Source organism: Anthonomus grandis, chromosome 3, assembly GCF_022605725.1.
Source record: "Anthonomus grandis grandis chromosome 3, icAntGran1.3, whole genome shotgun sequence".
NCBI classification, from domain to species: domain Eukaryota; kingdom Metazoa; phylum Arthropoda; class Insecta; order Coleoptera; family Curculionidae; genus Anthonomus; species Anthonomus grandis.
The window spans coordinates 28,899,509-28,916,875 of record NC_065548.1 but is presented as its reverse complement, the minus strand read 5'-3'; the positions used below and the strand labels follow the sequence as shown (position 1 = coordinate 28,916,875).

At 31.9% G+C, this 17,367-nt stretch overlaps 1 protein-coding gene across 1 annotated transcript in view; it reads left to right on the top strand.

Moving 5' to 3' along the window:
- LOC126734645 (uncharacterized) overlaps positions 1-17,367 on the top strand; it is a 134,227-nt gene that overhangs the window by 45,311 nt on the left and 71,549 nt on the right. Inside the window, exons 2-3 of the mRNA XM_050438342.1 lie at positions 5,410-5,613; positions 16,158-16,317. Coding sequence (XP_050294299.1) covers positions 5,453-5,613; positions 16,158-16,317 — 321 coding nt within the window. The 5' untranslated portion in view covers positions 5,410-5,452. The remainder of the gene's footprint in view (positions 1-5,409; positions 5,614-16,157; positions 16,318-17,367) is intronic.

Sequence of the window (17,367 nt, the reverse complement as noted above, 5' to 3'; positions counted from 1 at the left end):
CAAAGTAAATAGAAGTTCCAAACAATGCTATTTTGCTTTCCTTAGATGTAAAGAACTTGGTCCCTAGCATACCCTCGTCAGATTGTTTAACATTGGTTGAGATCCTGCTAAACGATAACAGTACTTTGCCAAAACTGGTGGTAGATAATCTAATCCACCTTTTATCATTAGTTTTGGAACAAAATATCTTCAAATTTAATGATCAATTCTTTAGGCAAAAATCTGGTCTCGCCATGGGTTCTTGTCTTTCACCATTTTTGAGAGAGGTCTTCATGAGTCACTTGTAGAAGAAAATCATGAAAAGTCGTTTTGCGGGCTTTTTGAGAGCTTATAAAAGGTACGTGGATGATGTGTGCGTGTTGTGGGTTGGTGACCAGAATGATTTATTGGATTTCTTGTCATTTATTAACTCCCTTCATAATTAGATCTCTTTTACGCTGGAAAGAGAGACAAACAGAAAATTACCCTTTTTAGATCTTCTTTTATACCGAAATAATAACAGTATTTCTTTTAAAGTATATGGCAAACTTTCTGCAACAGATAATATAATCCAATTTAACTCCAATTCCCCTTATCAACACAAATATGCAGCCTTTAATTCAATGTTCTACCGTTTATTTAATTTACCTCTGTCCAAAGACGCTTTTCAAAAAGAACATAATATTATAAAAATAATTGCTGTAAACAATAATTTCTCACTTTACAGCTTCAACAAATTATGTTACAAATTTTATAATAAATCTAAACTGTCCTATCACATCGTCCACCCACCGAACAACATCACCAACAATAATAATTTTAGATGCGTTAGTTATTTCGGCGGCATTTGTCAATAACTTGCAAAATTTTTTAAGCCTTTCCTTTAAAGAACCTAGTAAGGACGTTGGATAAAAGTGATCCTCTATCTAAATCGGGTGTATATTGTCTTAACTGTAAGGATTGCCCTGCTGTTTAGGTGGGACAATCGGGGAGGAGAGTATCCACAAGGGTACAGGAACATCTAAGCCTTGTAAATAAGTTCAGGGACACCAACACCATAGAAACTAAGTCAGCATTTGCTAACCATTTATTACCAACGGGCCATAGTTTTTCCTTCCCTGAAAATGTTTCCATTGTTCACGAGTGCCCTAAGGGTAGAAAGTTGCATCTCTTGGAGAAAATGGAAATCACTAAAGCCAAAAAGAGTCCAAATTTGACATGCGTTAATGATGTTTTCACCTTTGAGCCAGGACTTATCTTTAATAATCTTATCTAACCTCTTGTTTCTGCTCATGATAGACATATATGCCTTTGACTCTAATATTCATAAGCAGGGCTGGCTGAGTGGTTAACGGGCCGGTGTTTCACCGAGATCAACTTTAGAGCGTGGGTTCAAATACTACACCTGTCACGTTTTTCCCCTTTTTATGTTTTTTTATATTTTTTGATGAATTTTTGTGCCGTGTTATTGTTTTTCTTACAAAATATGTGGGTATTCTCATATTTAAATTTTATTTGTCAGTACTTAGCAGGTCATCTAGCTATAAGGTAATTTTAACTAATTTTTAATATTAGATTTTGTTTTAGTGTAAGGTTTTATTGTAGTTAGGTGTGTTTTTCTGTTTATTGTAGGTCTGATGATGCTTAATTAGCGAAACATTTTACCTGATTAATTAAAAAGATATTTTGAGACTGAGACTTAGAGTTTTCATTTTTTCTCTAGTTACGTAGGTCTCTTTGAGATAATGGACGATTTCTTTTGATTCAAATAAAGTTTTTGACTTTTGGCAGCATTTAAAAGCAGATTATTTGCACAAAACTAATCTAGAACCCGCTCATTTGCTAATAAAATTGCAGAATTCAAATGAGGTTTAGATTTTCCCTTACAAGCCATGTTTCTGTCATCTGCAAATAGTGAACAAGTAAAGGTCCACAAATATGATGGTAAGTCATCTTTATAAATAAGAAAAAGAAGCGGACCCAAAACGGAGCTCTGAAGCACCCCATGCCTCTGTGGTAATGACTTTGATAATTCATTGTTAATTAAAATTCTCTGCTTTCTGTCAGAAAGATAGGAACGAAAAAGGGCTAAAACATTTTTAGAAAAACCAAGGCAATCTCCTTATTGTATGAGAATATCATGAATAATGCAATCAAATATCATATATCGTATACTGGCAGAGACATATAATACCCTTCCTCTAAACCCTCGATGATGTCAGACACAATTGCTTTTACCGCTTGTGCAGTAGATCTATCTGACAAAAACTCCCAGTGTCTTTCACTAAAAAATAAAATTATAGAAAGATATTTTAAAACAAATTTCTTTAAAATAATTTCAAAAATTTTTGCAATAAATTGAATAATGGAAATGGGTCTATAGTTATTAACATCATTCTGTTTGTTCTTTTTATGTAGCGGTATAACCTTAGAACGTTTTAATTAGCTAAAATTGAAAACAAGAAATATGCAGAAGAGTTAACAATTGATATTATAGAGTTCTAACCTAAATGAACTTTTTAGCTCTAGAATAGCGTCGTAAACCATATCCTTAGTAATTAAAGGAAAGTTGTAAGGCTTTGTAAGATTCGTTCCTTCACTAGGAAAGCATAATTTATATCAACATTACTTCTCTTAGGGATGCCTTTTATTATATTTTCCACCATAGTCGTAAAATAAATATTTATATAGATATTGAATTATAATAGGACAAATGTCCTTGTTGCCTCTATTTAGTTCATGATTGATACCACAAATCTTTACTTTTATTACTAGAATCGTAAATAAACTTTACAAAGCTTGTTTTTTGGTAAGTTGAGTTACTCTCTTTTACTCTTTCTTAGGATTATTTAAGATTTCAGTGCATTCCAGATCAGAGAAAATTTTTAAAATTGATAAAAAATTTCGTTTGGATCGTAATGAGTCAGAAAACCAATTTACTGGGCCTTTTTTATTTGGGATGTTAATTTGTTTTAGCGGAAAATATCTATCTATCAAACTTGAGTAATTCCCGCAAAGTAAGTTGCACAGATAATCTGCATCATAAGATAGGAAAAAACAACACTAATTCAAATTGAATAAGGATTGTTCAAACTTACGTATGTTATTGCTTTCAAATTTTATTAGCAGTAGATAATTTCCCGCCCGGTTCTGCAAATTCCCCTCATGCTGATATATTGGGCTTTGTGATCTGATAAACATGTGTCAATTACTGTGGAAAAAGTGTCATTTAAAGGAAAATTAGTAATAATGTTATCCAAACAAGTACTAGAAAGAAAAGTAAATCTTGTTGGCTCGTTTGTAGTAATTTTTAGCTGAAACGATTCCAACACACACACAAGATCCACCAGTCTGAAAGAATTCCCCAAAAAATCAACATTAAAATCTCCTGAAAACATTAAATTGCATAGTTGAGAGAGATAGCAAATTAATGTTTTCAACTGCTCTAAACAAGTAGAAAAGTCTCAAACTTAAAATATCACGTTCTACATTATTTGAAATTATATCTACGACTCCGTGCTTGCCAGAAGGGCGACAAAAAGAGGCACTTCGAGAGTATCTTTCAAGGCTAATAAATTTTGTTGCATTTGAATCTAGCCAATGTTCAGATATGCAAATAAAATAGTTCTATTTATCTAAAAATAGATTAGGTTGGTCAATCTTATTAGAAAGAGATTAAGCGTTTAAATTTTATAAGAAATCTACAAAAGAGCAACTACCATCAGGTGTGTCAACATTACAATCAGATTTACATTATCTACAGTGAAGGAAAAATCTTGATTTAGTCAATTTTGTGAGTCTCTCCTTTTCCAGAGGGGTATAAATGTTTTTTTTCTAAATGAATAAACCTATTTACATTAGTTCCAGTGGGCCATATTACTGGCTTCAATTCTCGTTCGCGATTTTCTTGATATATGGTAATCTTAAAAGATGAATAATATTTAGGGTATCGGGACTCAATTTTTTAACAATCGACTTCCGGTAATAGAGATTTCAAATATTCTTTAAGCTGTGAAGTTGACGTATCCGGGTGCAACTTATACACGTGTAAAAATGCATATTTTGGAGCTATGATGTATATCAAAAGATAGCTGATTATAGAATTGAGGTTGGCTGTGGATGTAGGTGGAAACAAATGATATTGCTTTTAGCGATTTTGTTTTTATTATGTGACCCTTTAAATTGTAATCCTGTACATGCCGTGTAATACAAAAAACATATATCTTAAATATTTGAAAGATAAACTGAATAATATAGAATAATGATATATAAATCAGAACAATAATATCACTAAATTGAGATAATAAAACTATATAATTATATATCGTAAGTAATGTAATATTTTTAAATTTATCCCACTACAACATAGAACGTTTGTTTTTCCGTTTGTCTAAGGGCTGGCTAATATTTAATTCCAACCAGATTACCCCGAGCCTATCTATTAATTCGTGCGTTTGGCCGATCTTTTAATGATAATAATAATATCTTTATTTAGCAAAAAAGCTACATTCAATAAAAACATAAATGAAAAATAAAGTAAAAGTATAAGTTGGCCATAACTGAATCAGAACACTTCGGTTTGTCCATGAAATCTTTTGCCTATAAAGGTACAAATGCCTTTGAATATCTCGTTGAACTTACAATAATTGATACTATAAGATACTGGTACACTATAAGATATTTCAGAACTCTTTAAATGATCTCATAAGAAGCAACTTTAGGTTAACCGCAGTTGTTCCTTTAAATAGAATGGTAGCAAATTATGTTTTCTACCAAAGTAAACAACAATTTTTGTACTTTTTTACTACTACCAATACAACGAAGTTTAAAAAAAAACTAAGTTTACATCAAAATATTTATTATGATGTTAAAAAAGGATAATGTTTAAATAAATAGCTTTAATTTTTTCTTATACCAATAAACGAGTTAGTTACTATTCTATCGTCACCTCTTATCATAAATTACCCGAAAAGTTATGGCAAACTTTTGTGGACAAAAGAAGTTTGCAAAGTAGCCTTGCGACTTTAAAAGTTAAAGCCATTTTTCTCAGATCCTTTTTACTGTCAACTGGTCGTCCCTCTTCTGGCTTTTGGCGATATTCGAATTTTATGAATAATTTATTTAAAGGTGCCGAACACGTATATAAACTTTAGTTACTTTAAGAATGGCTGTTATGTCAATGAAAAATAAAAATCGATAGCGATTTTTATGCTGATTTTTATAACATTAAACACTTTTATCGCAAAAAGTAATTTAAAGAAACACATTTTTTAATCATTGTTTTTATTTAAAAAAGAGAATTTGTGAAAAAAGTTTTTCCTAAAAAACCCTTACATTTCGTCATAAAAAAACTTTAAATTACTTCCCCCTTCTTAATTATTTTCATAATGCTGCTATTTTTGCCATTTAACTGTATTTATTTTTTTTTAGGTTACTATGGTTTCTTTGTGTTCTAGTAGGTGCAGTTTCAACAATGGTTGTAATATTTAGTCTATGGGACAAATTTCAAACAAATCCGACTATAACTGGTCTGGATACAGATTTTCACAATTGGGACGTTCCCTTTCCAACTGTAACACTATGTCCTGAACAACCTGGTAGTGTAGAAAAAATTAAAAAACTTTTAAAAATAACGTAAGTAGAGTCTGTTTTACTATTTGATGTAAATACAACAATTTAATAATATATTTTTAAGTTAACTTATTTTGATACCTAAGAAATGTTTACATAATGTTATAAATTCAGTTCTTACTCAAATCAGGGATATTTTTTTAAATTTTAATAGTATAGTGTAGGTTCAAAAAGTTTTTATTTATATTGTAAAAGGCTTTAGTATAATGAGACTTAACTTGTTTCTTTAAATAATTAAAAGGCATCTAGCAGACTAATTAAATTTATTCCAGATTCGTACCGGTTTCCCCAGTTACCAAATAGATATTTTTTTATAAGAGAATCTCTGGTATTTCCAGCGGCTTAGGATTTTAATTTTTTTTCTTAAACTAAAATATTGCAAGTGAAAAATATTATAACATGTGTACATAGTTAGTCTACTTAATGTTTACAAAATAACAATTATTAATTGGAAGCATGTTTGATTGCATATTTCTGAGAACTAGAGATAATTTAGTCTGAGAAGGCTTACATGAGCCGCAGTTACATCCTTATTAATTGTAAAAAATACAGTCACTGCTTTTATTATCACACTATCTATTTCACTATCTTCATCGCCTCAATATAAATTAATAGTTTGGTCTGAATATTATATTTACTAATAGGGTGCTGTTTACCAGAAATGTCTACTCTAGAATGAAATGGCTTTTCAGCAAGATGTAACAGTCTTGGTTTAAGTGATAAGCTCTCTCTGGATAATGAATAGATGGATGAGAAACTTTTACGTGGGCTCGTCGCTTTTAAGACCTTACATATGTAGGTTCTTTTCTTTGAGATTTTGCTATAATTAACGTATTACTCTACATTTTAAATAATTTTTATGAAGTTTGATATTCCTAGTCAACTTTAGAGATGGATCGTAGTACTGCTCTCTAAAATGCCGTATATGTTGATGACTTACCAATTCAAGATCACGATTAAAGAACAGTTATATCGACTGATAAAAATAGTGAATATATCAGGGTTATTTTCTTATTTCCAAAATACACAATATATATTTTTTAAATTTTACATGTAAGTTAGGGACGTTTAATTACAGGATGAAAGTGAATGAATCTCTACGCGGTAAGTCTTGACAAAATGTAAAAGCTTTTGTTGCAATATATATTTGATAAAAAAATATTTGTTATTTTAAATACATCTAACTACCATTAAATAATAATCAGTAGTATTTTCAATAAACTCTATTATGTTTTATTTTTTGAAAAAAAGTAGTTTTAGTAGCCTTGGCCACACCTAAAAGTTGCCGGTTGAGTCTACAATGACCTTTTAGGACTCTAGCTTACTCTGCTACTAATACCCTCATAATAATGAAGGGTAAACCTGTTGCAGCCTTTCCATCTCGGAATTGCTGATCCAGAAGCTCACCATCTTCTCTGACCATAGACGACTTCTAGGGTATCTTGTTCGATTTTTCTGGGCCCCTGAGGACAAAGACTATCACGATCAAGAGGAACATAGCGGATGTCAGCAATATAAAAGCTAATCCTTCAATTGCTCATGGTCTGTGGTGACCAGGAAAAGCGATACCTCGGTTCTGAATTCCTGAAGCGGGACTGCAGAGGCATTGTAGGTTTCTCGCTTGGCCGACTTTCTTATCTGTAAAATAAGGTATCTTCTTATCTCCTTCGCTTCTTCCACCATCACATGGTTCCGTCTTCATCTTATTGACATCTTCATACGTTATATTTCGTTGCAAAGGTTCTGTAGCTTCCAGATGTAATATGAGATGCGCTCAAGCTAACTTTCGACTGATGCGCCAACTTTAGCCCATTGCTTTGCCCATTGCATTTCTAAATCTTTATTCTTAAATTCTTAATATACAGCGTGTCATTGAAATGGTGTAAAAAAATTCGGAAAGTAATATCACTCTTAAAAATAGTAAAAAAAATCCCACTGCATATAAGTAGAGTTAAGAGCAGTGAAAGCCTAAATTTAAAAAATTTTGGTTTTAACTAAAGGCTTAAGAAACAAGATAATATTTAGAAAACAAATCCTCTGTCCTATATTTTGACCTTAAATCAAATTCTGATTTCAAAATATCATTTAGAAAGACGGAAAAGATATTTTTTGTAAAGGTAACTGGTTAATATGTATGTACAAAAAAAAATGTTCTGGTTCACGAGTATTTTTATCAGTTTATTATTGTTGAGGTGTGCATAAACGTAAAATTTGACAAATTATGAAATACACTATGCGTGAACTAGAATATGCATTTTGTTTATGGAAAAGCGAACGGAAACGGTCTTGTGGGAAACGCTTTTATGTTCAAAGATATTCAGATCACAGAGAATCTTCTTATCGCATATTCTCGAAAATTCATCAGTGTCTAAGAGACACAGGTTTAATTGAATGCAGAAAACCAAACCCGTGGCCGTAATTTGACGGTACATACAGCTGCTGAGGAGCATATTTTAGCACATGTAGAGGAAGATCTGAGTATCTCTATAAGGAGAATTGCAGCACGAGAAACGTGAGTCGCCATTCTGTGTTGATGACTTTATATACTTATCTGCTGAATTCATATCATATCCAAAGGTACAAGCTCTTGCTCCGGCAAACTATCCCACTCATCCCATCATCTTCTGTAGTTGGTTATTAAATAAAAAGGTACAATAACCCCTTTTTTGGTAAATGTTTTATGTATAAATAAAGCTTGGTTTATAAGAAATAGAATTTTTAATTATCATAATACAGATCACTGGTCTGATGAAACGCTCATGCTGTTGTGGAAAGTCGACACCAAATTCGATTCTCAGTTAACGTTTCGACGGAATTATTGGCTATAGGTTTATTGTACTATTTTATCTACTCCTGAGGTAAATTTTACACCGTTCGAAAAGTCACTTATTGCTTATAATAACAAACATTTTAGGCTAAATGGCCAAAGTTACCTTTATTTTCCAATACATGATTTACCAGCACTTTTGCAGGAAGTTCCAATAGCACAGACGCAGATCATGTATTTTGTGCATGATAATCGACCAGCTCATTTTTCGCGGTGAGGAATTATTTTAACCAAGCTTTTTAGATGGGTTGAATAGGACCGGGTGGTCCACAATCTTGACCAGCAGGATCATCAGAACTTAGTCCATTAGATTTTCACTTTTGGGGCCACTTGGAAACCTAGTGCTACTAGTGCCAATTAATACTAAAGAGCGACTACGGCAAAGCATTATTGACTGTTCAAATCAAATTCATACAACACACAAGAGATATTCCACAAGGTACGCGCGGAGAAGAAAGCACATGTCTGCATTGTCATGAATGGTGGTCGCTTTAAACATTTACTCACCATTAATGGGTTATTTCATTTTTCAAAGCAATATGATGTTTTAAAAATCATGAAATTTTGATTTTTCATTTAATTTTTTATTAACTACTTGGTTACTTTTAAAACACTATAACATTTACAAGTTTATGTTGATTACCCAGTTAGCAACCCATCAGAGCATACTTTCTGCCTTCAGTTTTCCCAAAAGCCAGCGCTCTGAACAATGTGCAATAAGAGAACTTATTTGTAGGACACAGTATGTAGTTTTCAAAAAATGAATCCACGTTGCAAAAAAATAACCTCAAAAAAATTATTTACGAAACACTCGCACATCCTTTCAAAAACTACCCTTTGGAATTTTATAATATTTAAATAATTTTTTAATATCACTATTTGATTTATGGTCAAAATTATGGCATAGATTTTTTTTACAAATCCTGTCTCGTTTTTTAAGCCTGCAATTTCAAAACAACCATTTTTTAAATTCACGTTTTCAGTACCCCTAACTCCCTTAATATGCATTTTCCGCCCTCAACTCATAGCAGATTTTTTTACTATTTTTAGCAGAGCTATCATCCCCCGATTTTTTTAAACTACTTAAGTGACATCGACTATACTGATAATATCTTACACCAAGCTGCCTTACGGTTTTTTGTTACTATGATTTTTGCTGCATTTGGTTTCAATTGTCGTTATCATAAAAAAGATAATACTAAAAAAAATCTAGTTACGCCAACAAGTTCCATCAAACCAAGATATCCAAGTCTCGAAAAGTAACACTTTCTCTTTTCTTTTTTTCACTGTATTATGTATTTTAATACTACCGTACGTACAAACGGTACGCCAGTACGTACTACGTGTGTACAAAATTTAATACAATGTAAAATAGCGTACAAAATTTAACATAATTATAAAAGAATATAAAAAATAAAACTTAAAATGTAAAATACAACACTAAGAAAGAAACTTTGCCACCGACGAAAACGAAGCTTTTTATACCAAATATATATTTGCATCCTTTTTTATTTTGATGTATACTATCACCCCTGATATATCTTAAATTACAAGACAGTCTTACCACTAACCAAAACTCTTTATTTTTCTCTCAACACGTTCTTCGCTAATAATAGAAGATTAAAACTAAGTTTTAATCTTATTACGAAGATGCTAACATCACAGTCTAACAGTTGAAATCTATATACTTTGCTAACATCGTTAGCGGTACGGTTATTCTTTGTAGGTCTGTCTACTCTTGAAGTGTCAAGCGCAAAACTTAGCCAACTGAAATTAAGAACATAACATTTCCTATATGTACATTAACCAAGTTTAAAATGATAAAATGGATTTATTATTTTTTTACTAGTACTGAAAGGTCTGTTAAAAATGTGTATAAATTTAAAAATAAAAACACTATTATTCATTAAACTTTCGTTCTTGAATCTACCTCATATAATGCACACATGGTTAATATTAATACAAATTTTTAGAGCAAGGTGCAGCGCCAGACTGAGTGAAATTCTAAATGAATTTTAAAATTTAAAGAAGTCGCCTCGGCTTCAAAAACGAATAATATTATTTAAGCCACTCGTTTCTTACAACGTATTTTGGAGCTAAAAAAGGATTGTGTTGAATAACTGAAAATAATTTAAAAACGCTTTTATTTTTAAGTTGAAATAATGGTTTAAAATAATAATGGATTTGTTCAATTTTACTATTATAACTTTCTATGTTTTTAAAAATCACAGCGAATTTTCAAAAAATTAGTAGTTCATCATGTTGGACATCAATGACTGATTAAGGATAATGTTAACAAAATATTTTATAAGTTACCTATTCCTTCATCAAACTTCTGTCAATATAAATTATTGAAAAACATAGCGAAAGAAAATACACATTTAAATATTATGAAGAAAAACAAAGTTGAAGGATACAAAAATCTGATTATTATAATATTTAAAACGTCTTTTGTAATATAAATTACATGCTTACTATCTTATGAACAATAATTTTTTTACAGATACTCTCAATGCTAAAAATATTCATTCTTACTGGTACTAGCTTTAGTCCGCGATGTCTTCTTGGGATTAAATAATTAAGTTATTATTAAAAAATGTTAAAGATATAATCGGTAAAGGTGACAAAGTTCCAAATAAAACATAGCTGATTTAATTTTTAAATGTATGTATATATCATAAAATTCCAAAAATACAAACTTAACAGAATACTAAATGAAAGGGAATCCTCGCCGCTGAATACGTCAATATTACTATATTTTCTATATTTTCACTCCATCAAATAATTTTACTACACTTTCAAGAGGGCCGATGATGCCATTTACAATTGTTTGAATGATCTGTGTGCCCAAATGAATGGCGGTGGTGTTTCCGCTGCAGTTTTTTGTGACCTTTTAAAGGCATTTGGTTGTGTTACCTTGAAATCGTTTTGCTTCGGAAGCTCGGCTGCTATGGTTATAGATGTGTAGCACATTCCTGGTTCCGTTTTTATCTGGAGTGGGTGCCATAGGGATCGGTCTTGAGTCTAATTTTTTCTCTTTCATATGTCAATGATTTTACAAATCTAGACATTAAGGAGAATAACGTTATTTTCCGATGACACCACCATTTTTTGCATCTGAGCCTGATAATGAACCTCCAGAGGATACGAGATTGGTTTGATTTAAATACTTTGTCATTGAACTTCAATAAGACCAAAATTCTGACCTTTAGGGGTAGGCTTGGGGATGTATCCATTGGCAGTAATTAAGTTTCCGAACACTCTAGCATTATAGCAACCAGTTAATTGTAATATTATCGCATCGACACACCTCTTCCACCTGACGTTGTCAGTTTAACCAATTTGGACAAAATCTTTGGAAAAATGATTATGGAAAAAATTTCTGGTACAATTGTGCCTCGTAGCATCCATACGTTGAATAATTTAACTTTGTTTAGGAAAAAGCAGAGCTTGTCAAGCTTGAAATTCATGATTTCTAATTTTGCTTCGATTTGGGATTCGAACTGCTAAGCAAAGCACTGCATATCTTATGGATTAGCTTTTTGAACCCTTTTTTATTTAAGGTGAAGCTTGCTTACTATTACATCGAGTTATCGTACTTGCATCAATAATAAGCAATATTTCTAATATTTGAACTTATACTTAGCAGGACGTGGAATATTTTATTGGAAAGTCAAAATTGATTTTCCATGTAATTAATTATGACTAGTGTACGAGAAACTCACTCTGAATTTGTCTTGGACAGTTTTATTTTACAGAATGTTTAGATAACTAGTATTTTGATTTTGTACATGATGTTTATTCTTTTTAAAATTAGATAGGTTTTATTCCCATTTAAAGTAATACCATGAGTATTATAAAGAATTGATTCAGTTTACACTTGATAACGGTTGGAGATACTTACCAACCGAAACGTCGTGTTACAATAAATAAATAAGACAATGCAAGTCCGACAAGATGTTTTCAAAGAATTGATGACCGAAGAAGCAGTGATCATACTATAGACCAAAGGCTTACTATTTTCAAAAAGTATGAGACAAATTGACTTATCTTTAACTCAAGCTAACAAAAGATAATCAGTATTATGTAGAAGAGCGGTTATTGTACTGAGATAAGAACAAAAACCAAACTGTGCAGAAGCAAGTATATTTTCTTTATAAAAAATTTAATGTTGATCACATAGTAGCTTCTCAAGGACCTTGAAGAGCGTGAAACCTTTTTAAGACAAGTAAGATATTAGTTGATTTCCAGGCAGAAGGAAAAATCTTTCTAATTAAATACTCATTAATAACTATTTTGCGTGATATAAGTGATTATAAGATATATTTTATATTTATATCGTAAAAATGTTTCTTTTTTCCGTATCAACTGTGATAAATAGTGGGTTTCTTCTAAAATATAACCTGTCGCTTTTTATTATGTTTTTTTATAACTGACAAACTGTTTATTACGTAGCCTCATCAGAAACTTTCAGTTAGGTTTTAATTCACGGAGCAGATATTTTCGGCTTTTATCATGTCTTGTTCGGACCGAATGTCTTTGCTATCTAACCAACTTTGAATAGGCCTTCTTGGTTCCACTTGTAGACATTTTTTCAACCTTCTTGCTGTGGTATAAGGCATTATCTAAAATTATTATGCAATTCTCTTCTAAACGAAGAAGAATTAATTAAAACTATTCTTTAAAACCTCTGAGTTTATCTTCTCATGGTAAACCCCAGTTTTTTTCTATTCGAATACCAGTAACATTTGCTAAAAACCCTTGTCGGAAAGGTAAATAGATGTTCTTACAATGTATACTGTATAAACCAGTAATGAAAACGCCCCTGTATTTGTTTAAAAATCTTACTGTGTTTTTCGTGGATTAACAAACAATCTAAATAAGACAAGTTTGTGATAAGGCAGATCGTGTACCTCTATTACATTAGTATTTCTAATATCTTTGGTATCTGATGTTACGTTGAAGGCCATATTTTCCAAAAAGATTGTTATAATCGATTATTATAATTGTATATAGCAACTAGGCCTTGTTACTAACAGTCGAAGAAAATCAATATTGATATCTCCGTCAAGAATCAAGGACTAAGGTATCCTTTAGTAAAATGACACAAGAATTAAGTGATGGGGTTTAGTGATCTGTATACTGATTCAAAACATAAATAGTGATTAAAATTTGCCCTAGAATGCTATTATTAGAACTAGAGATGTCCAAGACTGTGTATTTTAAGGCATTCCTATTAGAACATTTAACATCTCTGCTTCATCCGTTCGATCCCTTCGAACAAAATTATAGTTATTTGTGGAAGGAGCAGCCGAGTCGATTTTAACATTATATCCTGCCTCCGATAAATCCATTACGTCAAATATACTAGCATTTAAAATTCGATTTATGTGAGCAAACTTTAATATGCAATATTACACAGGCATATGCCTTCGACCTTAAAATAAAAACAAGAGTAATAAATAAATACATTATAAAAATTTTACCTATGTCGATAAAGTAGTATCAAATTACAACACCGAGTATAAACCTAGTATTTTTGTAGCAAAACTCATTAAACAAAGTTAAAAGGCATTTGATGACTTAATACAAAGCAGCAAGCGACTGGACAAGTCGCAGCTATATTAGTTCATTAGTAAATAAACATATCGAACGTGTTTAAAGTTAAAAAAGAATGTGTTTTTGAAGGTGGTAGACAATGGTACAGTGAAAACATCTTGTCGGACTTGCATTGCCTTATTTATTTATTGTAACACGACGTTTCGGTTGGTAAGTATCTCCAACCGTTATCAAGTGTAAACTGACAGCAAACTACTATTCTATAGGCTTATATACTAGATGTGTGCAGCGATATGGAAGGGGAGGGAAGGGAGGGAAAGTCATCCGTGAAAAAGAGTTGGAGGGGGGAAGGACACGCGTCTCTCTAGATCCTACACTGTCCTGAGAGTAGAGGCTTCCAGATGTTGGGTAAATCGACGCTTGGCTGGCTGAAGATCCTCTGATTCTGTGAAATGAAAGCTGCCTCTACGAACTTCCTCTTCCGCCAGTGCTGTTCCTTGTGCAGAATCTTGGCTTCTGACCAATGGATATTGTGTCCATTATGCCACGCGTGCTCTGCTATCCCGGATTTGGAAACCTCTCCTCTTTGGGTCCAGCTGCGATGTTCCTTCGCTCTGATTTCTAGGGGGCGCTTCGTTTCACCTATGTATGAGTCACCGCACTCACATGGGATCCGGTAGACGCAATTTTTGGTATCCACCATGCCATCTGGTTTGGTCTTTGAAACCACGCTTCTGATAGTGGTGCTAGATCTAAAGGCAGTTCTAATATTGTACTTGCTGGCAATGCGTCGGATTTGTTCCGATGTACCCCTAATGTAAGGTATGGGTAGAAGTCTGGTTGTCGTGGTGGCCTCGTCTCTGATTTGATTTGGACGCGTCCTTTGGATGGTCCTACTTATTAGCTTCTTTGGATATCCATTCTGTTGTAGGTCTTTGTAGATGGTATCCACTTCAGTCTTGAGATCCTCGTCGTTTCTACAGATGGTTCGAGCTCTATTGTAGAGGGATCTTATGATGCCTACTTTGGTGGTTGCAGGATGGTTGGACTCATAGCGCAGATACTGACCCGTGTGTGTTGGTTTTCTATAAACTGAAGTTCGTAGATTTCCGCCGACCTTTTTAACGAGAACATCTAGAAAAGGTAGAGCTGAGTCCTTTTCTGTCTCCATCGTGAACTTGATTGTTGGTCTGAAACTGTTGAGGTGAAGCAGAAACTCCTGAAGTGCTTTTTCCTCTTTGTCCCAGATGATGAAGGTGTCGTCCACATATCGAAGCCAGAGCTTCGGTTTGCACCGGGAGGCATCTATTGCATGTTCCTCAAACCATTCCATGAAGATGTTTGCTATTACTGGGGAAAGTAGGAATAGTAGTTTGCTGTCAGTTTACACTTGATAACGGTTGGAGATACTTACCAACCGAAACGTCGTGTTACAATAAATAAATAAGACAATGCAAGTCCGACAAGATGTTTTTTTAAAAAAGAATGTCCTGGTAAAATGCTTGCCCTGGTATTGCCATTTCTATAATCCTTTAACTTAATTTTATACATTTTGTATAACGAAAAAAAAATAAATTTAAAATTCTACCTCTTACACATCGTGTTTATTTGGGAAACGGGACTTCGTAAAATTAACATTGTTTCCAGAGTTAGTTCAGGTTTTAACCAAGTTTATTTGGATTTCTCCTATGTTGCAGTTGGACTGTAAATTATTCAACTAGTATTATTCTTGCTAAAGTGGATCAGCGAGTACATGGTCAGGGTAGTTTTACATTTATTTTTAACAAAAACACGTAAAACCTTTTTCGAAAATTCATTGAATTTATAATTTGAAAAAAAAAATTATATATTCATTACATTTAAAAAAAAACAATAATTTTTGTAAAATGTAGGCAATTCTAATTTGCCATTAACCCATACTACAAATGAAAAACGATTTCTCTATGAAAATGCTTAAAATATTATTTTCCAATAAAAAAAGCTCTTTCGAGTAAAATAGTTTTTTCGTTTCAAATTTAATTAGATTTAAACTGTAGAATAGTTAAGTAGCTTTTAGGCTTAACATATATGTTAAACATGTATTTAAATATGTATATTAAAATGTTTTTAACTTGCTTTGAATATTTATTTCATGTATATTTAATAGTATTTTTATGTTTAGAGATGAAGTGATGACACCTAAACAAGAAGAAGAAATTGATTTTTATGTGGATCTTAGTAAACTGTCAATAAGAACAATTCCCAAATTTGTAAAGAAACACGAAAAAAATCTTTTTCAGATGCCTAATGTTTCACGTGATATCCGAAAACTAGTTTTTGAGGTAAATATATAGTTTTTATATTAAAAATTTGGTTTTCAAAGTACTTAAGTACCAACATTTTTTATATATGGTAGATAATTTAAAGTTTATTATAATAATAAAGCTAATATAAACGCAACTGTTTGGTTATTTGAAACATGTATATAATATTAATATTTTTACTAACATTCATAAATACTCCTCTAAACCTAATAAAGTCTAAGTTTTGGCGTGGTAGTAAGTAAATATTAAAATTCACATTTATTTGATAATTAGTTTAAAATTTGTCAAAATTATTAGCGATATAAAATTCATTTTAATTTTATTGTGGATAAAAAAATAAGACTTGGCAGTGGCGACAACCATTAAAAAAGACTTAGCCAGTGGGGACAAAATCAACTTTTCTTTAAATATTTAAAAAAAAACCAGCATAAGAAAAAGAACTTTTAGAATTAGTAGTTAGATACCTACCATATCTAGCACCATACCATAGTACCATATCTAGATAGGTATTCTATAAATGTAATTAGTATTCTTTCCTTTAAACGAGATTTTCTCAAAATATCATTTTTTAGATTTGCTGATACTATTCCATAAAAAATAATTATCCAATCGACTTGAACCTTGTTTCGTCGTTTTTAATATTATTATATTCTATTGATATTTTTTAATACTTCAGTCTAATTAAAATTGTCAACTTGCTATAGACAATACTATTAGATTTTTAGGTTAAATTTTAATGTATATATATTTTTAAATTGAGCCCTTTTTGTAATTTAACAGTCAATCAACAGGTGAAACCATCATCCTTAACCTTTTTGTTTTATATTAAGTATTCTGAAACTGTAACGTGTACTTGCCGAAGTCGATACCCTTTTTTAATAATGTGTGTGAAGGTAGTTCTGATCGGTTGCTAGCAGCAAATTAGGAATGCTCAGCTCTGTCTGTTACCAGTAATTTATTTTCAGACTTAAGACCAAGAAGGCTCGAGGGAGGAGAGATATTTCTTATGCTTGCCACATGCTGGAGCCGAAACCAGCTCATTTTCCCTACTCTCGCATGCGTCTCTTT